Below are 23,325 nucleotides of genomic sequence, written 5' to 3' on the forward strand. Positions count from 1 at the left end.
TTGTTTTTTTTTTTTTTTATGCAATTTGACACTGTCCCAGTTTGCCAATAGCGTATTGTTAAACTGGGATAGGGTATTACTGGCAAACTGTGACATCCATTCAAGTCATTCTAATAGGGGAATTGAGTTCCCTTTTTATATGTCCCTCATAAATTTAGTTAGCTAGCTAGATATTTCAACAAAAATTTACTTAAACTGCTTATATTACCTAAAAAAAAAAAAGAAAAAAAGAGAAAGATTGGGGGTACAAGCTTGGATGGCCAGGACATTTCCAAAGCCAGGAATGGTGATAAAAATGTTTCCAAGAAGAGGACTGGATCATGTGCATTGTTTGCAAGGACTGGCTCCATGAGACATGTAATAATAATAATTTATTTTTATTATTATGAGACATGTGGCGAGGAGAATGGCCTCCTTGAAGGCGATTAGGCATTCACTTGCACTGGCTGTGTTGACTTGTATTGTACGTGTAACCTACCATACAAAAAAGCAGAAATGAAATTTAGCCTGTGTAAAATTAATTAGCTTATAAGAAGAGATGTTCATGAAGGTTCCTCTTTTTAAAATTAAAATTTATTTAAATTAAACCTAATATGGGTTATGTGCAATCTAACTTCCGTATTCTGTAAAATGGATCAGATCGCTTCCGGTTTAGGTCTTTTGTACGTGCTTCATGAAAAAATTAGCTGTTTTGTTCAAGATAACTTAAAAGAGCAAGCAAGGCATAACTGATGTCCCCTGCATATGCAGATTGATATTTAAAAGCTTTTAAAAAAGATATTTAATGGAATAAAACACCTGTAACAATGTGAAAGTTTCGCTGATTACCTTAAAAGCCCATAGATATGCCGTCAGTTCATACTGGTGTTAACACTTTCTCTGACAAGCAGATGCAATGAGACAGTTTTCTGGTTTGGTCATGTGATGTTCGACATATACCCTATACAAAATATTGTGAGTGGGGGATGGGTAGGAATCTGCTGTACCTGCACCCCTCCTTAAAAGAAAATGATCAGCACACAGGCGAGATGAGCTCAGAATATAAATTGTTAAATATGTTCTTTATAATGTTTTTTTTTTTTTAATGGAAAAAATGCTTAAAGATTCTGTTTATATTCTGGGTTCATCTGCTTGCCTGTACATAGTATGTATCATCAACAAGGTGCACACTGAACTTGGTCCCCCAATATTACCATCTTACTTCATTAGTACTTTGTACAGACCTGCTAAAAATCACTGGTGGGCAATGGAGGAAAGCCTGGTTTTGCCCTCCAGGTAGGCTTTCCTGTAAGTGTGTGTCATGTGAAAACTATGAATAGTATTAGAAAACATTTAATAATGATGGTAAATAACAAGAGAGAGACAGAAAAAAGAGTACTTTGAAGAAGTTTATTGCAGCATAGTATGCTTAAAGGATTAGTCCACTTTTAAATAAACTTTTCCTGATAATTTACTCACCCCCATGTCATCCAAGATGTTCATGTCTTTCTTTCTTCAGTCAAAAAGAAATTAAAGTTTTTGATGAAAACATTCCAGGATTTTTTTCCATATAGTAGACTTCAATGGACACCAAACAGTTGAAGGTCAAAATTAGTTTCACTTCAGCTTCAAATAGTTCTACACGATCCCAGATGAGAAATAAGGGTCTTATCTAGAGAAACCATCACTCATTTTCTGAAAAAAATTGAAAATATAAGTATATTATAATATAAAAATATATATTTATATTATATAAGTTTTAACCATAAATGCTCATCTTGAACTAGCTCTCTTCTTCTTCTTTATTAGAATTCCAGCAGTGTAGACACTGCTAAGTGTATTACTGCCCTCCTCAGGTCAAAGTTTTGAACTCATTTTTATATGCAATATTCTAGTATATAACAATTAGTTCAAACTTTGACATGTGGAGGGCAGTAATACACTTAGCAGTGTCTACACTGCCGGAATTGTAATTTCTTTTCGACTGATGAAAGAAGGACATGGACATCTTGGATGACACGGGGGAGAGTAAATTATCAGGAAAAGTTTATTTAAAAGTGGACTAATCCTTTAAAGGGTTAGTTCACCCAAAAATGAAAATTCTGTTATATATTACTCACCCTCATGCCATTCCACACCCATAAAACCTTCGTTCATCTTCGGAACACAAATTAAGATATTTTAGTTGAAATCCGATGGCTCCGTGAGGCCTTCATAGGGAGCAATGACATTTCCTCTCTCAAGATCCATAAATATATTAAAAACATATTTAAATTGGTTCAATATTAATATTATAAAACGACGAGAATATTTTTGGTGCACAAAAAAAACAAAATAACGACTTATATAGTGATGGCCGATTTCAAAACACTGCTTCAGGAAGATTCGGAGCACAAATGAATCAGTGTATCGAATCAGCGATTCGGAGCGCCAAAGTCACGTGATTTCAACCATTGTCAGTTTGACATGCAATCCGAATCATGATTCGGAAGCTTCAGAGTGTTATGAATCAGTGTATTGAATCATGTTTTGGATCGCGTGTCAAACTGACAACGGCTGAAATCACGTGACTTTGGCGCTCCGAATCGCTGATTCGATACACTGATTCATTTGTGCTCTGAAGCTTCCTGAAGCATTGTTTTGAAATCGGCAATCACTATATAAGTCGTTATTCTGTTTTTTATTGGCGCACCAAAAATATTCTCGTCGCTTTATAATATTATTATTGAACCACTGTACTCACATGAACTGATTTAAATATGTTTTTAGTACCTTTATGGATTTTGAGAGAGGAAGTGTCATTGCTGTCTACGCAGGCCTCACTGAGCCATCGGATTTCAACTAAAATATCTTGAACGGCATGAGGGTGGGTAATAAATGACAGAATTTTCATTTTTGTGTGAACTAACACTTTAAGTATGGAAATAATAATAAAAAATTTTTTTTTGATGATGTGGTATAATATCTCATTTTTATAAACAATTAATTGATGAACACTGTGATCTAAAATTTGTAACTGAATAGAATGTTTCTAAGTTGGCTTTCATCCATAGAGAGAGAGAGAAAAAAAAAAACCTTACGGTAAATACCTTGTTTAGTCTGTCTCGAGTCTGTGTTTCCCCCTCTTGAACTTGCAGCCCTTTTGTTTTGCAACATAGATGCTTATCCATTCAACACCGTTGGCTTACCTTTAGCCAATGAAAGACGTGACTTCAAACTCGTCTTCCACCAGACCCTTAACGCTGCTAAATTATGCTTCTACATAATTTGTATTAGCCCACACATTCATTAGCCTTACACACATAGTAAAGCCTGAATATCCCACACAGTTCCACCGCATGAATATCCCACACAGTTCCACCGGTTTGGACTTCCTCTAGGAATTCCCAGTATTGGTCAATGTAGTGCGGGAAATGAGCAACCCAGTTACGGGCATCGATGTGCCGGAAGCGATGATCTCCAGGCTCGACTCCGCTAACCGGGTCATTTAAAATAATTCGAAACCGAAAACACTCGAGTCCACCCCTCTGTTGCGTCACCTCATTCCACCGCCCACTGCTTACATTAAAGACCTCCGAGCAGTTTAAATCATGAACAGGCACTTAGTTTTGCAGACTCGGCTACAGTTGCCTCCACATTCTATTAACTCGCTCGCTTTTCATTTCGAAGAATTTTGTATATTACGGAAATATGACAAAAGACTGCTGATTTATTCTGAAAGTATACATGCAAGCATTTTGTTCTGATTTAACTGTCGATGAACAATCCGTGCTCTTGGAGATGCCAGCTGCTGTCATGGACAACTTTGACCGGGGAAGTCCATTCTCGCAAAGTGATTCTCAAAGTCCTCAAGACTGGGTAGGGGGTGAATTAACTTATTTAATGTAATTGTACTATGTATAGGCTACTTATAATGCTGTTATAACAAGCAATAAAATATTTAAATTTATATTTATAATACTTATTTTTAGTTTAAAACATAAGCATAATTTCACAGTTATTCTCCAAATATATCTCTATATTTAAAGAATATTTTTATAAATAAAATCTATACATTATAATTCATATATATATATGATCTGATGTTGTGTATCCTCAGAGCACACAGTCAGATGGCCACACGTACCATCGCAGAGAGAAAAACAGAGATGCAGCTCGCAAGAGTCGAAGAAAACAGACAGAAAAGGCTGACACGCTGCACGAGGTCAGTGGCATTTGGGACCTTTCACACACCCTTTCTTTCACCTTTTCATTGTGTTACTTTTGCTTTGTTACTACTTGTTATCTTTTTATATCTTCAAATCCTCACATTTGCTGTGTATGTATCTTTTCGTTCACGTTACTCACACAAACACAAATATCTTATTGTAATTGTCAGACACATAACCTGTCCCCTTATAATTACTTGGAATCATGAATTAATGTGTCATTATCATAACCTTCAGCAGAATGTGTGTGTAAATGTTGCAGTTGTATGTTTCTGTAAAGGTTATTTTTTGTGTGTTTTTGTTAATGATTACTCTGTAGTCTCTCTCTGTGTGTGTGTTGTGTGTGTTGTGTGTGTGTGTGTGTGTGTGTGTGTGTGTGTGTGTGTGTGTGTGTGTGTGTGTGTGTGTGTGTGTGTGTGTGTGGAGGAGAGAGGAAGCATAGTATTGCACAACTTCAGTTCAGAGCAGGCATTTCTGGGAAACACATTACATGACTGGGACAGCTTACAGATTAATTGCGCTAGTGCCAGACTAGTTATTTCACTTTGCAATCTGACCCAACTTCATTTTCACTTTCATTTTCTCTTCAGATTATGTGTAAATCTTGGACTTTCCCCTTTTTATCCAACACACTCTTTCCATGTGTTTTTTTTTTTGTTTCTTTTAAAAAAAAACAAACAAAAAAAACAAATCGTTTTATTTTTTCCCTCTGAACTTTTGTACAGTGCACAGCATAAATGAGTACACCCCCTCTGAAAGTTCTGAAAGTCAGCAATTACTAAATTTCTTAGAAGACATGTTAGGGTTCTTTAGAGAGATAATGTTCCAGCAAGTCAATTACCAAAGAAGCGGTCAAAATTATTGGTAAGTTTAAGGCAATGTTTGATCAACAAGTATGTTGAGCCAAACCATTTAAAGAGAAGTAATTTCTTGACAATTAAAAGTGTTATATAGCCCACTGAATCATTCTCAGACTTAATGCTGACAACAATGGAACCACTTGGGAGAGAACTGTCAGGAGACTTATTTCTTAGCACATTTCTTAGGACAGTGGTACAAGAGGAATTACCAAATCATTGTTTTAAAGGTGCCATCGAACGTTTTTTTTACAAGATGTAATATAAGTCTAAGGTGTCCCCTGAATGTGTCTGAAGTTTCAGCTCAAAATACCCCATAGATTTTTTTTTATTCCTTTTTTTTTAACTGCCTATTTTGGGGCATCATTAACTATGCACCGATATATAGGTTGCGGCCCCTTTAATTCTCGTGCTCCCCCTCCCCCGGAGCTTGCGCTTGCTTTAACCAGCATAAACACAGTTTACACAGCTAATATAACACTCAAAATGGATCTTTACAATGTGTTCGTCATGCATACTGCATGCATGCGTCGGATTATGTATTTATTTGGATGTTTACATTTGATTCTGAATGAGTCTGAGGTTTTGCTCTGTGGCTAAAGCTAACATTACACACTGTTGGAGAGATTTATAAAGAATTGTTTATGAATTATACAGACTGCAAGTGTTTAATAATGAAAATAGCGACGGCTCTTGTCTCCGTGAATACAGTAATAAACTATGGTAACTTTAACCACATTTAACAGTACATTAGCAACATGCTAACAAAACATTTAGAAAGACAATTTACAAATATCACTAAAATATCATGATATCATGGATCATGTCAGTTATTATTGCTCCATCTGCCATTTTTCGCTATTGTCCTTGCTTGCTTACCTAGTCTGACGATTCAGCTGTGCACATCCAGACGTTACTGGCTGCCCTTGTGTAATGCCTTGATCATGGGTTCAATGGGCTGGCATATGCAAATATTGGGGGCGTACACCCCGACTGTTACGTAACAGTCGGTTGTTGAGATTTGCCTGTTCTTTGGAGGTCTTTTAAACAAATGAGATTTATATAAGAAGGAGGAAACAATGGAGTTTGAGACTCACTGTATGTCATTTCCATGTACTGAACTCTTGTTATTTAACTATGCCAATATAAATTCCCTTTTTAATTCTATGGTACCTTTAAGTGTAAAAATAGAGCAAAAGTAACACAGAAATTCAAAAACAATGGACTTGTAACAAGGCCCCCGAAATAATCAGGCCTTCATTTTAAGCTTTCATTTAGTGATGAGGGATTTTTTTGGCTAGACAAAGAGCAGGAGAAATACCAAGCGAGCCTGAAATATCTCAGCAAAAGCTATGAAAAGAGTGACTGTTTATTCACAGAGTAAGATGCAGACTGCAGAAATTACATGCATGGTTGTTGTTCTCACTGGAACTACCTACTGTAGCCAAAGCACAATAAAATCAGTTAGCCATTTCAAAACCCATATTTACAAAATAGAGATTTTGGGAATCAATGCTCTGGTTTCATGAGACCAAATCAATCATTTTGGATCTAACAGCATCCAAATGTTATGGTGTTGCTAGAGGAGGAGCACAGTGACAAGTGCCTGGTTCCCACAGTAAAGTTCAGTGGCAGTAAAGCTGTTATATAGGGATGTATGAGTGCTGAAGGTATGAGGGAGTTGTGCTTTATCAATGCTGTCATGAATTCCCACACCACTGTGTAATTTAATACACAAACTTGTAACAGAAGATGTTAACCTTACCTCATTCTCTGCATTGTTGGGCATTTTTTCTCCCAAGGTGAAAAACTTTCTGTGGAGATGTATTGCGCTCAATCTTAACACTCTTGTGCGCCTGTGGGGGAATTTGTAGAAACGAGTTGAGCAACACTCCCTATTAAAGATCAGGGCATTTAAGGAGCTCATCATCCAGGAGTTAAACAGGACAGATGTGACAATTTGTCATGGACTTGTATACTCCGTGCCAAGAAGGGTCAGAGCAGTATATTGAAAATTATGGAGGGCATACTAAGTGCCTGAATATTATACATTTGTTGAATTAAATCTAGGGTGTACTGATTTCTGCAATCCTTAATTTAAACAAAATTGGCTAATTTACTTATTTAATGGCTATTAATGACATATATTTCTCAGTTTTTATTATGTATATGTTTAATACATTTTAGTTTTGCCATCTTTCCATGAATTGTATTAGTGATCATAAAGAAAGTACATATTTTGTATTTGTTCAGAGGAGGTATACTCATTTATGCTGTGCACTGTATGTGGGAAGAGCAGTTCAGGTGAAATCTATTTTAAACTACTCACAACTACTCTGTATTTTACTGTGCTACATTTTCTTTTTTACTTCGTAACTTCTGCATTTCAGCTGAATGCATTTATTGCACTGTTTATAAACTCTTATTTTTTATTTTTTACTTAGGAACTCCAATCTCTAGAGCAGTCTAATGCCGCAATCCGAAAAGAAATCGCTGAACTGGAGAAAGAGCTTAAAATGTACACCACTGCTTTGGAACAACATGAACCTCACTGCACTAAACCATGTCCATATGGACCATCAGTTGGTATTCCAGCAGGTCCATCCACAGCTACACCCTTTACCTCAGATTCCAACTTCATCCCAGAACTCAACCCCTTTCCGGACCTTACATTATTACCAGACACTAATTCAGTGGATTTGCCTCTAACAGGGCTCCTCGACAGTAGCGATTGGTCTCCTTGGGACACATTGAATGGGAATGGGTGCCTACAGCAGTTTTGAGGCGCAGTCAGTTACGTTCTTATTTGGTGACAAACTTTACACACTACCACATACTGCAAACAGCTCTTTTTATTGTGTTCAAATACAAACGGTGCTAAAACCCACAATCCATTAAGGTGTGAATATGTTGTATATTCTAATTTATTTAAACAATACTTGTCAAGATTTATTTTTACATGTAGCTATATTTTGAAAAATGGGCATTATTTTTTAAAATGTATTACAAGACCACAACCGAATGTTGGGCTAAGGTATTCCTTACTTTAATCCATTTTGGTTTTGTGATATTTGATTTGTGATTGATATGAGAGTTTTCAGTTAATTAATAAATTATATTTTAATAATTTCAAATGTTATTTATTGAAGTATTGTTCAGTGTCACTCACTGTTGTCCACATAAAAGTCATTCAAAAATACATTAAAAATTAATTTCTTAAAAAACATGATGAGACACTATACCACTTATGTTTCAATTAGCCTGTTTTTAATTTCTGAATACTTGTGGGGCTTACAGTAGAAAATGTGTGTGTATAAATAAATATATATATATATACAGACAACATACATACATTTATAAACATATTTTATTACATAAACAGTTTATACATAGAAAAAAACTTTTATTTTCAATTCATCAAAATATCCACCATTAGCATGACATAAACTGGGTTCTGATTGGTTCATTGTATTCTAAACTTAATTGGCAATCAATTGTTGAAGCTATTAAGGTGTGCTGACCCACAAATCTTTTACAAACCTGGGCAGAGTTTAAACCAGTAACCAGGCATCACAGCTGGCAAAGGGGCATGTCTGACTTTGACATGTATATATTGCCATTATTATGTAATCAAAATGAAAATTATTATGATCAATGATAATGTCAAGTTACTTTAATGTATTTGCACCAAAAAATGATAAGGATTTATGCTGATATCATCCAAAACCACACTTTGCCAGGGGTGTTTCCAAACTTTTGGAGGGCAGTGTATATATATTTATATATACACATACATATACACACACATGACGGGTCATTTTTTTGTCCAAAGGGCTTAATAATAATAAAAAACAAAGATATGACATCCAAACATGCAAGGTAGTACGACTAGATCTCTTTTATCAATATCAACTTTAATGATATTTTGCTACATATAAAAGGTATTTTAAAGTTTTTGAAGTGTCAAAAGGTAATTCGGTTTAACCATCCAAAGGCCAATACAGCCACTTCATTTGTGATTAAAATATCTTAAATTGTATTAAATTTACCATTCAAAAGTTTGGGGTCTGTAAGAATTTTTATTTTTATTTTTTTGTTCATTTATTTTTATTTCTATTTTATTTAAATAAATTAAAGAAATGAATACTTTTATTCTGCAATGATGCATTAATCTGATCAGAAGTAAAGAAATTTATAATGTTACAAAAGATTTTATTTAAAATAAACCCTGTTCTTCTGAACTTTCTATTCATCAAAGAATCCTGAATTAATCTAAATTAATCGCATACAGAATTTTTGCTGTGAAAGTATTAAATATTTCAATTCAAATGAATCAATGCAGGGTTTTTCCTGGGTCAAAAATGGTCTTCGGTAGTGACAGACATGGTCATCCACACAAACAGTAAAAAGTGCCCTACCCACGTGATCTGCGAGCCCGATACTGACAATAAAGTACCCATCATTCTCACTGTAATTCTTTCTTGCCCTCTTTGCAAAAATTTTTGTGATTTTATAGCTTTGTTAGAGAAGATGCTTTTTTGCTAAACCTGAAAAGTATTACAAAGTAGCATTTAGAAGTTATATGAACTAATAATATAATATTCTACTCTATACAATTGAATGCACCTAGCTAACAACAACTTGCTTTGTTCTGGTTTCACCTCACTTCAGTCTAAACTAACTGATTTTATAGGTAGGCCTAATTTACTACACATTGTCATTTAAATAACCTAAGGCTAATTTTACTAACAACTCTTGCTAAATAGGGTAAGCACACTTATGTTCTCATTTCAGAGTTGTTCGAGTAAATGATTCATTATAGACCGTGTGGACAGATCTGTTGTTGTCATGATTCATTAAAATGAATCTGTTCAAATGAGTCATTAGGTCGTTAGCGGACGTTGACGCGTTGCATGCGAATCGCGACTGTTATTAGGACATTGCAAAAGATTTGTCAACACAGAAAACACTTCTGTGTTTTCTGTATTGACGGTGTTTGAAGACAGAGAGAGCTCGCGCGCACGAGGGAGGAGCTCTGCTCGTTCTGTCCTACGGAATGTATTAATCTGCGTTATTTTTTTAACGCGTTATTTTTTCTCCGATTAATTATTATTTCCACATTATTTTGACAGCCCTAATATATATATATATATATATATATATATATATATATATATATATATGCCTCTCTCTCTCTCTCTCTCTCTCTCTCTCTATATATATATATATATATATATATATATATATATATATATATAATTTTCACACAGAAAAACCCCCAGATATTTTGATATTTCTGTTAGGAGGAATCTTCTTTTCAGGTCATATGATATGAGTGACTCAAAAATTCATGATATTTACAAAAAATAAAAAAAGTTTTGTGTATTATTGATGGTTAAACATCTACATGTTAGATTCATTAAATCATAAATGTATTAGAAAATGTATTTTAAGGACTTGATTTTTAAAACAATTATTTATGTTCTTTTTATTTTCTTATTCATCATTAACTCTTTTATACACTTGAAAATAAGTCAGTTTATGAATCCTGAACATTTCTGTAAAACGAGGCAAATCAATCTTTCTCTGTGGTACAGCAGGGGATGGTCTCTCGATGGCCGAAACGCCCATAGCATTCAGCATCACATTTAGTGGTCTTTTAGGTAGGTCAGCGACACGTCGTCGGTCGACTGGTATGACAAAACTCGTGTTCGGAGAATACTCAGCGACGGATTGAACAAAAATCAGAGAACGCGCGGAATAATGAACGAATGAAGCAAGAACAATGGCCAACCTGACAGTCCCAAAACACCGCGGCTAACAGAGACTGTGTCAGCCAGTGAGGGAGGGAAAGAGAGGGAGGAGAAGGGAAGGGGCTGAGGTAGAAAACAGCTGTCTGATAAAGATACGGATGAAATAAAAACAAATAGCACATATATGCTCGCTTAAACGGTGAATAGAGCAAACGGTATAGCCATAACATCGCGACGTCTAGAAGCGGGTCGCGCAAATTTAAGATGAGTAAATAAATAAATAAGAGCGCGTGAGCGTCATCTGCAGTGTGTGTAGCATCTACATCTACTTGCACCACCTGAAGACAACGACCGACACCGACTGCTGCTGGGAAATAAAGAAACGGAGGAAAAACAGAAGAGAGGAAGGGAGACGGGCAAAATCAGCGAGACTGTCAACGTCCTTGTGATATAGAAGTAATTGAACCTCCTTGTATTTGAGGGAAGGAGGTAGAAGGGGGTATCAGTGCTGCAGCGGCCGCCGTGATGCTTTACACATGTAGGCACGTTTGAAGCAGTTCATCCCCGCCCTGTGTGGATCTGACCGAACCGAACCGACTGTGCAATTACGGATTTAATAGCAGGACACTGGAAGGCTCTGAAAAGGACTTAAGGTGCAGAACTGGTGACTGGTAATATGACGATAACATTTAATTAGTAAGTGTTGCATTTGTACCTGTGTGGAGGAGATAAATGACGGGATTTTAATCGCCCATTTGTTTTTCAACATGGATTGATTGGGCCATTATCACTGGATAGAATCATTATTACATCCGAGTTTTAATACAGTGCCGCTTTATGCCTCTAGCCTATAAATATTTAAATAAAGACCAAATTTAGGCCGATGACTTTCTAATGACGACAGTACGGCAGAGATGTCTTTATTGTAGAAACATATGTTCGCAACTCATGAAGATATAGACAATTACATTCACCCTTGTGCTTATTTCCGTGTCTAATCTCGTATTTTTTGGGGGGGTTAATGTAACACGAGCGAGAGACGCGTCAAAATTGAACACCGATAGATTTTACGTTACTCTGTCTACAATTTTGACCAGGTTAGATAACTTCTGTCTGTAGTAGATCCCTGCTTGGATCCCTTCAATCCGAGAAAAAATATTTCTGACTCAATAACAAGGCGCTTTGGGTGCCTATTCTCGCCACTGGCTTCCTTCCTCGAACAATCTTCTGTCGAGAACCACCTTTGCAGCGATGGAGACCCCCACGAAGCTACCTCCGTCGAGCCCATCATCGCCGACTACGGGCTTCTCTGTACCGAGCGCGGAAAAGGTAGACGGCTTCCCCCGCCGCTCGATGCGCCGTGCCCGGCAGCGACGGTCCCACAGCTCCTCACAGTTCCGCTATCAGAGCTCCCAGGTGGAGCTCACGCCGCTGCCCTTACTTAAAGGTAGGTTGCTTTATCTGGTTTGTTTTTAATGACTTGTTATTTAGCAAGTAATGAGAATAATAATTCATCTTCTAATACTAAATACAGCCATTTTGGTGAATTCATTGTCTTCTTGGGCATCATTGAGAAATGTCATGGTACCACCATAAGGACTCCAACTGTAACTAAATCTTCTGAGGAGCACAGCTAGGCTCAGCAAAATTCACTTTAATGCTTCTGTCATTCAAGGGTACATAATTTAAAAGATGCACACATTTTCTGACTGAACTTCTGATATATACTGGAAATGAGGGGTTGTAACATTAAATTCAATGCAACCTGAATATCTTGTGTTGCAGAAAGTTAAAGGGAAATTTATGTCATTATTTATTCACCCTCATTTTGTTACAAACCCGCAAGACCTTCGTTCATCTTTGGAACAAAAATTAAGATATTTTTGATGAAATCTGATAGGTTTTTTTATCTCCCATAGAAAGCAATGAAATTACCACATTCAAGGTCCAGAGAAATAGTAAAGACATTGTTAAAAAAGTCGACGTGACTACAGTGGTTCAACCTTAATGTTATGAAGCGAAAAGAATACTTTTTGCCTACAAAAATAAGAATTTTATTCAACAATGTTTGTCTCCAATGCTGTCGACGCAGTGCAGTGTTTACATCCGAACGCTGGCTCAGTATTGGTCGACGCTGTTCACGTGAGCACCATGACGCATGCGTGTGATGCTGATGTAGGAGCCGGCCAATACAGAGTCAGCGTTCGGACGTAAACACGGAAGATCTGCACTGCGTTCACTGTGTCGACAAAAACTGTTGAATAAAATTATTATTTTTGTTTTGTTTTTGCGCACAAAAAGTATTCTTTTCGCTTCATAACATTAAGGCTGAACCACTGCAGTCACGTCAACTATTTTAATAATGTGTTTACTACTTCTCTGGACCTTGAATGTGGTATTTTCATTGCTTTCTATGGGAGATAAAAAATATAAATATCTTAATTTGTGTTCCGAAGATTAACAGTCTTGTGGGTTTGGAATAACATGAGGGTGAGTGATTAATGACAGAAATTAAATTTTTGGGTGAACTAACCCCTTATTTAAGTAACACCAAATAAGATTAGATGTGTCAAAGTAACTCAAATGAATCTATTGCAGTACTAGCTACCATGGCAGTCGACGGGAATTGCAGGAAAGAACAAAATGATCATTGCAGTGGGATTTGCATATAGTAATCATTAAGTACAACATAAACCATAGTATCTGCTTCAAAAACACATAAAATAACATTTTTAGTTAATCGTAGTCCCATGCAAAGCTTGCTGGGAAACGGAAATCTCTTGTGCAGTTTTAATTAATCCTAACGAAAATGATTAATTAAGTCCAACACAAATGCAATAAGTAAGCTTCTGTTTTACAAATTAAAGGCATAGTTCACCCAAAAATGAAAATTCTGTCATCATTTACTCACCCTCAAGTTGTTCCAAACCTGTATGAATATTTCTTTCTTCTGCTGAACATAAAAGAAGATATTTTGAACACTTGATGGACACCATTGACTTCCGTAGTATTTTTTTTCCATACCATCAACTGTTTGGTTACCCATATTCTTAAAATTGTCTTTATTTGTGTTCAGCAGAAGAAAGAAATTCATACAGGTTTGGGACAACTTGAGGGTGAGTAAATGATGGCAGAATTTTCATTTTTGGGTGAACTATGCCTTTAAGTAGATTGAATGCAATGTAATCAAGTAGGAATTGTGTTGCATTAAACTCAATTTAACTAGCAGCAAAAATCTGTTTTTGAATGCCATGTTTCCAGTTGCATTGTCATAGTTAGTGCTAAGTTCTTTGTGGTTAAAAGCATCTTCAGTGTGAAGACCCTGATAGTTTCTTTCCATGGGCTCATTTCTGTCATCCACTTGAAATGAGGGAGAAACTCTAAGTGGCTGGGAATCCACTGTCCTGATCTTATTAGTGGGGGGTAATTTGAAGTAATCCATTAATTTTATAGAAGTATATGAGTGAAATAGTTTTCTGACAACCAACATCTATTTTATATAGACTAAGTCTTAAAGGTGCCCTAGAATGTTCTTTCACAAGATTTAATATAAGTCTGAATGTGTCTGTGAAGTTTCAGCTCAAAATACCCCATAGATTTTTTTTTATTAATTTTTTTAACTGCCTATTTTGAGGCATCATTAAAGGGTTAGTTCACCCAAAAATGAAATTTCTGTAATTTATTATTCACCCTCATGCAGTTCCACACCCGTAAAACCTTTGTTAATCGTCGGAAAACAAATTAAGATATTTTAGTTGAAATCCAATGGCTCCATGAGGCCTGCGTATTGAGCAATGACACTTCCTCTCTAAATGTACTCAAAACATATTTAAATCAGTTCATGTGAGTACAGTGGTTCAATATTAATATTATAAAGTGATGAGAATATTTTTGGAACCCAAATAACGACTTATTTAGTGATGGCCGATTTCAAAACACTGCTTCAGGAAGATTCGGAGCACAAATGAATCAGTGTGTCGAATCTGCTGTTCGGAGTGCCAAAGTCATGTGATTTCAGCCGTTGACAGTTGGACACACGATCTGAATCATGATTCGACCTACTGATTCATTTGTGCTCTGAATCTTCCTGAAGCAGTGTTTTGAAATCGGCCATCACTAAATGTCTTTATTTTGTTTTTTTGCCGCACCAAAAATATTCTCGTTGCTTTATAATGTTAATATTGAACCACTGTACTCACATGAACTGATTTAAATATGTTTTTAGTACCTTTATGGATCTTGAGAGAGGAAGTGTCATTGCTCCCTATGGAGGCCTCACAGAGCTATCGGATTTCAACTAAAATATCTTAATTTGTGTTCCGAAGATGAATGAAGGTCTTACGGGTGTGGAACGGCATGAGGGTGAGTAATTAATGACAGAATTTACAAATATCACTAAAAATATCATGTTATCATGGATCATGTCAGTTATTATCACTCCATCTGCCATTTTTCGCTATTGTTATTGCTTGCTTACCTAGTCTGATGATTCAGCTGTGCACAGATCCAGACGTTAATACTGGCTGCCCTTGTCTAATGCCTTGAACATGAGCTGGCATATGCAAATATTGGGGGCGCACATATTAATGATCCCGACTGTTACGTAACTGTCGATGTTATGTTGAGATTCGCCTGTTTTCCGGAGGTCTTTTAAACGAGATGAGACTTACAGAAGAAGGAGGAAACAATGGAGTTTGAAACTCAATGTATATCATTTCCATGTACTGAACTCTTGTTATTCAACTATGCCAAGGTAAATTCAATTTTTGATTCTAGAGCACCTTTAAATAAGCAGTTTGAGATGCATAAAGGGTTAGTTCACCCAAAAATGAAAATTCTGTCATTTATTACTTACCCTCATGCCGCTCCACACCCGTAAGAACTTTCGTTCATCTTCGGAACAGAAATTAAGCTATTTTTGATGAAATCCGATGGCTCAATGAGGCCTCCATTGACAGCAAGTCAGTGAAGGTACTAAAACATATTTAAAACCGTTCATGTGACTACAGTGGTTCAACCTTAATATTATAAAGCGATGAGAATACTTTTTGTGCGCCAAAAAAACAAAATAATGACTTTTCAACAATATTTAGTGACGGGCGATCTCAGAACACTGCGTCCAATCTTTTGTTTTGAATCAGTGTTTTGGAGCGTGATTTCAGCAGTTTGATGCGTGATCCGAATCACTGATTCGCAACAAAAGATTCGAAGCAGTGTTAAAAGATCGCCCATCACTACATATTGTTGAATAAAGTCGTTATTTTTTTATTTATTTAAAAAAGTATTCTCGTCGCTTCATAACATTAAGGTTGAACCACTGTAGTCACATGAACTGTTTTAAATATGTTTTTAGTAGCTTTCTGGGCACTGAAAGTGTAGATTAACTTGCTGGCAATAGAGGCCTTACTGAGCCATCGGATTTCATCATAAATATCTTAATTTGTGTTCCGAAGATAAATGAGGTCTTACAGGTGCGAACGACATGAGGGTGAGTAATAAATTACATTATTTTCATTTTTGGATGAACTAACCCTATAAAAGTAGATGCATTGTTGAGTAGCAATGAATATTCACAAATAATACAGTGTTATCCCACAGTATTTCATAGATGGCACTCAGTTTCAAAGGTGTTCCAAGTTCTTACACAACTTCATGATTCACACTTCAGCAGGATATGATTCACTTAGTCTAATACAGGAATCATCTGAGGTACATTTCCAGTGAAGTAGGATTTACTGGTACCAGTTTTAATGAGACTCTCCAGCTGAGGTTTTGCTGCCAGTTGGTGTGTCACAGGGGTTCCAGACTGAGCTTCTGTCCTGCTTAACCATCCAACTGACCTGCTTTTAGTCATTCACATGTCACTGAAACACATCTCCTCGGTTAATCGATGTCTGTCTAATTTACTCTTACTAAGTCTAGTCTACTCTTACTTCAGCCCTCTGGTTTTATTTCTTAAACCATAACTGGATAAAATGCACAGTTCTGGTGAATCTTTGTGGTATTCTGGGTGCTTGTGTTAGATTATACCTCATAAAGCTTATGGCAATTATGGATTGGCAAACGTCTACTATCAGTGTGCTAAAAAAATGTTTTTGTTTTAACATGTACCTGCTACATATGTAAGCTCCATTAATGCTACAGGATATTTAGATGTGACATATATAATGCTCTTTAAACACAAGATTAGCTTAGTGGAGCATGACAGACACCACCTGATATAGAACCTGTGAGTGTTTGTGTGGTCTGTGAATTTACCTGTGAGTCCCTGTCTGTGCTTGTGTAAAATAGAGAGCAAGTAAAGAAAACAGCTGAGATGCTCTATCAGTCCAAAACATGACCTGAATATTTAATTGGTTGACCAGCCAAAAATATGGCCCAGGTTTGCTAGTTTATGTTATTAGTTACTGAAAAAAGCCATTGGTGGTGCTTATTCTCATTTGTAAACCTTCAAATTCTGCTCTTCAAGTTAATTTGGGTTGTTGTTTCCACATAAGTCTCTTGAGTGACTTCACTACTAGTCCTCGTGAGTTTGCGAGCGTGTGCCTCTGTAAATAGCTGTCACTGCTGGAGGCAAAGTGTCTTCCACACGGACAATGGGCAGCTCAGAGCTCTCAGCCTCATTCGCATTGTGACTCGTCTACACAGTCAAATCGCATCAATTTCATAAGAGAACAGAAATATTTGCACTTGTTGGGTTAGCTATGATAAATCTATTAGCAATCACCTCAGAGTGTGAAGATTACTGTACCATTATTTTGAGGTTGTGAATCATTATTTCAGGGTAAAAAAGTATGTCTATGTTAAAGAACATAGTGGTGGGTATATATCCGCCTGCTTCTTCGTGCAGGGTCCAGCTGGTCAGGGCTGGTGTAAGGTTACAGTACACAGAAGGCCTGCTCCCTCTCTGGCCTCCTCCGATCAATAAAGAGGGCAAGAGAGGAAGAGGGAGAGAATAAAAGAGGGAGTGAGTGATTATCGAGACAGGGAAGAGAAAAAGAGCATTAGAGAAAGTGAAATGGATAAGCATGTGAGGCTGTAAGTGCAGGAACAGTGTACCGAGGGAGAGTGTTGAGCACTAAATGTGGAAAAGGGAAAAATACACACACATGCACTCACTCACTCACTCACACACGTTGTGTTTCTGCGAATTGTGGGGACTTTCCATAGGCGTAATGCATTTCATACTGTACAAACTGTACATTCTATCCCCCTACACTACCCCTAATCCATTTGGTCCCCACAATGTAAAATAAACAAGTACACACACACATATATATATATATATATATATATATATATATATATATATATATATATATATATATATATATATATATATATATACCTAAAAAAAAATTTCACTGTTGTTGGTTTCACTCAAACCACCCTTGTTCACATTACTTAAAAAAACTCATGTAACTACATGAATGTAATTTAACTGATTAAATTGTTATTTTATGTGTTTTTCAGTAAAGGGAAAGATGTTGTTAGTTTATGTTAGTGTTTAATGTTCAGTTATGTTGGACATTTAGAGAAGTTTCTATAATGTTTTTGAATTTTGTAGTTACCATTATGCAGAAAAGTGTCGCCCGTGTTTAAGCTGCATGTTTATAGAATGGAATTCCTGCTCTCAATTCAATTTGAGTTTGTTCAATGAGTTGTTTTTTTGAGTGCATTTTGTAGAGAAAATAGTTCATTTAATAAGGTAAATTAAGTCAATAATTGTGTTCACCTTACGTAATAAACATTATTAAGTAAACTGCACATATAAATATTATGTAACAGTGACATTCAAATGATTTGTATTTACTCAAAGAAATTTTGTCAGCTTTACTTGAATTTCTTTTGTTCATACAACTAAATTGTTATTTGTACAAAATACTCAATATAGTTGCGTGGAACCACTTGACACTTCTTTTTTAAGTAAATCCAACAGTTAATTTTATTTGAGTGTGTGTGTGTATATATATATATATATATATATATATATATATTCAAAAGTTTGGGGTCAGTATTTTTTTTGTTTTATGCTCAATAAGGCTTTATTTATTTGATCAAAAAGAATAGTTTTTGTATTAATAATATAGTATAATAGTAATAATGTGAATTATTTAAAGGGTTAGTTCACCCAAAAATGAAAATTCTGTCCTTAATTACTCACCCTCATGTTGTTCTACACCTGTAACACCTTCGTTCATCTTCAGAACACAAATTAAGATATTTTTCATAAAATCCGATGGCTCAGTGAGGCCTGCATTGCCAGCAAGATAATTTACACTTTCAATGCCCAGAAAGCTACTAAAGACGTATTTAAAACAGTTCATGTGACTACAGTGGTTCAACCTTAATGTTATGAAGTGACGAGAATACTTTTTGTGCGGCAAAAAAACAAAATAACGACTTTATTTAACAATATCTAGTGATGGGCGATTTCAAAACACCGCTTCATGAAGCTTCGAAACTTTGCAAATCTTTTGTTTCGAAGCAGTGGTTCGGAGCATGAATCAAACTGCCAAAGTCACGCCCCCCAGTGGTGAACCATTGAAATTTCGAAACGTTTGTGATGTAACAAAGCCTCGTTCACTGAAATCACATGACTTTAGCAGTTTGATATACGCACCGAACCACTGATTCGAAACACTCGTAAAGCTTTGAAGCTTCATGAAGCAGTGTTTTGAAATCGCCCATCAATAGATATTGTAAAATAAAGTCGTTATTTAGGTTTTTTGTCACACAAAAGTATTCTCGTCGCTTCATAACATTAAAGGTGAACCATTGTAGTCGCATGAACTGTTTTAAATGCGTCTTAAGTAGCTTTCTGGGGCCTCACTGAGCCATCGGATTATGAATGAACGTCTTACGGGTGTAGAACGACACGAGGGTGAGTGATTAATGACAGAACTGTCATTTTTGGGTGAACTAATCCTTTAAGTATTATTAACATTCAAAATAACTGTTTTCTATTTTCTATTTGTAATATGTTTTAAAATGTAATTTATTCATGTGATGGTATTTTCAGCATCATTCAGTCACATGATCCTTCAGAAATCATTTCTGTATGCTAATTTGGTTCTAAAGAAACATTTATTATTATTATTATTATCATCAATGTTTAAAATTGTTGCTTAATATATATATTTTTTGTTGTTGAAACTATATATATATATATATATATATATATATATATATATATATATATATATATATATATATATATATATATATATAGTCAGGATTCTTTGATGAATAAAACTTCAAAAGAAAAGCATTTATTTTAAACAGATTTTTGTAGCAATGTAGCAAGTCTTTACTGCCACTTTGCTCAATTTAATGCATCCTTGCTGAATTATAGTATACTGTAAACACACACACACACACACACACACACACACACACACACACACACACACACACACACACACACACACACACACACACACACACACACACACACACACACACACAACCCCACACTGGTATTCCTATCATTGTGATTATCACATATCTCATTATCAGAACTGTACCTGTCACTAAAGGTTGTATTTTGTGCTGGTTTTGCAGTTAAATGATCAGATTAACATCATGATGTCCATGAAACAAGTTAAAATATTATTTGAACATCATTCCACGTCCTCAAAATAAATCTCATGTGAGACGTGGCATTTCAAAACTCCTGTTTTTCGCTTTTAAATCTTTTTTATGAGTTGTGGTGGCTCAAAAGTACAGGCACTCAACAGCCACCCTAACACAATAATAACTTTTTAAACAGAAGGACTTTACTCATTAAAATCACACTACCACTGAAAGAGATCCACAAAGAGAATGAGAGTGAGAGAGGGATGGAGAGGAGGGGTAAAAGGAGATCATGAGAGGAACAGGGTAGAGGGATGACATCATCTCTCCTGCTCTCTCTGCACTGTTTTCTTTGCCTAGCACGCATCTCTCTCTCTCTCTCTCTCTCTCTCTGTCGCACTGTTGCTTATTGGCCACTCTATATTTAGCAGCTTTGCATGTTCAACACTACAGCATGTTTAATAGAGCACCGACTGGTCTAACCGGAGTGATATCATTCAACTTCAGACTTAAAATTGTTGCTATTTCTTCACATTAATAATTATAGTTTCCTTCTCTCAGTTCTCAGCTTCGCTCTTCCTCTAATGCGCTGTACATCTCCAGTTCCACATGTCTCCACCTTCTTTCTCTCTCACACTTTTCCCTAGACAATTTAGTTTTTCTGTTCAGACTGCTGTGGCTGTGTCATGCTCTTTTGCACTCTGTCCTTCCCCCATCTACAAACAAACACATACCAGCCTCTTTGCATCACATTCTCTTCAGCAATCTTTATTTGCACTTTGTTTACTTCTTGTTCTATCTGTCTCCTTTGACCTTACCTACTGCACTCCTACCCACTTGTTTGACTCTACCTTTGGCAGACTGTGAACTTTAAGACTAATTCATTTTTAATGGAGAGTAATTGTGCAAAGTAGCAGGCTGAGGCTAAAGAAAAAGATAGATTGAGAGACAGAGAGAGCGATTCACATGCCGAGGTACAGGAACAAAAAAGGCATGTAGTTGTGTTGAGTTTTTGGATGAATGGAGTGGATTGTCATGGTTATCGTGTCTCGAGGCGCTACGTCCACAGAGGGCCGAGGCAGCGCAGGGTTAAAGATAGCACCCGCTAATCCTGTTAGCACCAGACGCCTCCACTCATTTCTCATTAGCATCCCGTCCATCCACTTCAAGAAATCTGCATTAATATACCCGATAGACCCAAGGGTCCGTGTAACTCCAACAATCTTAATGTAATTGTGCTGCTGGGGAGCATAGAAATAATGGTCCTTTACTGGCATTGTGGGTTCCATGAAGAATCTTTAGTATCCATGGAACCTTTCCATTGCAATAAAGATTCTTATTAGAGGGGAAAGGTTCTGAAGATTATCAAAATGTGTTTTTGCAAGAAAATTAAATGGTTCTTTTAAGAACTGTTTACAGAAAGGTTCCCAAAAAGGTTCACTTTATACTCTTAGAAGAAAAGGTTCTATATAGAACCTTAAAAGATTCTTTTAGGCACTTAATATATAGAACAATTTGGGGTTCCCATCCTGGGATCATTTTATGAATTTGGTTTTAATATTTTTTTTTTTTTCATTTTATGGATTAAACAGCTCATAATAATACTTTATCGCTAGAAAAAACTGAAATAACCTGTTAAAGTTGAAAGTATTATGCAACCATTTAGGATTTTTGGCATAAAAGGTTGTTTAAAATTGAGTAAAGAACTCTAGGGTTCTGTGTAGAGCCCCACTGGACCTGTTTTCTAAGAATGTAGCATTACAAAAAAATTACAGTTATAGTCATTTATCATATTTATGTGCTTGAAGATGCTTTCTGTTTTTTTTAAACAAACAAACAAACAACAACAAAAAAACATTACATTTACATTAATGCATTTAGCAGACGCCTTTGTCCAAAGGGAATTAAAAAAATTAATCATGTTCATAGTGTACAATGCCAGGCTTATTGGGAAGCTAGACTAGGAAAAAAATAGTAAATGTGCAGTATATTTTTGAGTATCTGTATATTTGATTACATCTCCTCTTCTTCCTGTCCCTCAGATGCTCCAGTGGCAGAACTTCATGACTTGTTCTGTAAGAAGCTGCAACAGTGTTGCGTGCTTTTTGACTTTCTGGACTGTGTCGCCGACCTGAAGGGGAAAGAGATCAAACGTGCTGCGCTGAACGAGCTCGTGGAGAGCGTGGCCACCAGTCGCGGAGTCCTCATCGAACCCCTTTACCCAGAGGCTATTAAGATGGTGAGATGAATTGCAAAAGAGACAAAAAGTGATGGAGTAGGATGGGATTTGATAAAAGAGCAGAAGAGGCAGAGGGAGATAAATCATTTTGAGGGATGCACAAGATCTCCAATGCACTAAAGTGCACTTAAAGACTCAAAAGCATTTACGTTTCTTTGTGTTTAGCTAGTTTTCTACAGTATGAAGTTGAAATACAGAAACACCTTAATTGGGGAGCAATTGATTTTTGTTAACTAGTCCTTTCATGTTTTGATGTCAAAGACAAAGGCGGGGAATTCGCTAAAAATTAATTTATGGCATCTGATAGTGCTGTTTATTTAAATATGCTGCCTGCTGCCTTTGTTTTAGCCCTTTGTTTACTAGAGGAATTATGCAAATCAAGTAACAGTGAAATACTGTTGCTCTGATCAATGGAAAATGTACACAAATATCTTTTTAAAATGAAATTCCTTTTACTTGCATTCTGTCTACGGAAATGGCACAACATTGTGCAATTGCGTAAAGCAAATAGCAGTGAGACTTTATCAAAAACCTGTATTTTTTTTTTTTAAATGTCTCATACAATGTTCCATACAATGAAAATCAATGGTAACCAGGCCTGGACTGGTAATCTGGCATACCGGGCAAATGCCCGGTGGGCCGACACACTTGAGGGCGGGGCCGCTATATGATATGATTTTTTTTAATAAACATAAAATTGGCCAACGACCGGC

The 23,325-nt window shown here is 36.2% G+C and overlaps 2 protein-coding genes across 2 annotated transcripts in view; both read left to right on the forward strand.

The window, feature by feature from the left end:
- Positions 1 to 3,566: 3,566 nt before the first annotated feature.
- On the forward strand, positions 3,567 to 8,870 carry batf2 (basic leucine zipper ATF-like transcription factor 2). The gene is made up of 3 exons (XM_067400615.1): positions 3,567 to 3,837; positions 4,079 to 4,183; positions 7,489 to 8,870. The coding sequence occupies exons 1-3, from the start codon at positions 3,706 to 3,708 to the stop codon at positions 7,825 to 7,827; spliced, it is 576 nt and encodes a 191-aa protein (XP_067256716.1). The 5' UTR covers positions 3,567 to 3,705; the 3' UTR covers positions 7,828 to 8,870.
- A 3,051-nt stretch (positions 8,871 to 11,921) lies between these two features.
- Positions 11,922 to 23,325, forward strand: part of ppp2r5b (protein phosphatase 2, regulatory subunit B', beta) — a 29,545-nt gene continuing 18,141 nt past the window's right edge. Inside the window, exons 1-2 of the mRNA XM_067400404.1 lie at positions 11,922 to 12,244; positions 22,416 to 22,612. Of these exons, the coding sequence (XP_067256505.1) occupies positions 12,049 to 12,244; positions 22,416 to 22,612 (393 nt within the window). The 5' untranslated portion in view covers positions 11,922 to 12,048. The remainder of the gene's footprint in view (positions 12,245 to 22,415; positions 22,613 to 23,325) is intronic.

Source organism: Chanodichthys erythropterus, chromosome 11, assembly GCF_024489055.1.
Source record: "Chanodichthys erythropterus isolate Z2021 chromosome 11, ASM2448905v1, whole genome shotgun sequence".
Lineage (NCBI taxonomy): Eukaryota > Metazoa > Chordata > Actinopteri > Cypriniformes > Xenocyprididae > Chanodichthys > Chanodichthys erythropterus.

What these genes read in the sequence shown, in the direction of transcription:
- batf2 (XM_067400615.1), top strand. Translation starts at nt 3,706, where the DNA reads ATGCAAGCATTTTGTTCTGATTTAACTGTCGATGAACAATCCGTGCTC. An exon ending in CTCAAAGTCCTCAAGACTGG is followed by an intron (nt 3,838 to 4,078) that starts GTAGGGGGTGAA and finishes GTGTATCCTCAG; the next exon opens with AGCACACAGTCAGATGGCCA. An exon ending in AGGCTGACACGCTGCACGAG is followed by an intron (nt 4,184 to 7,488) that starts GTCAGTGGCATT and finishes TTTTTTACTTAG; the next exon opens with GAACTCCAATCTCTAGAGCA.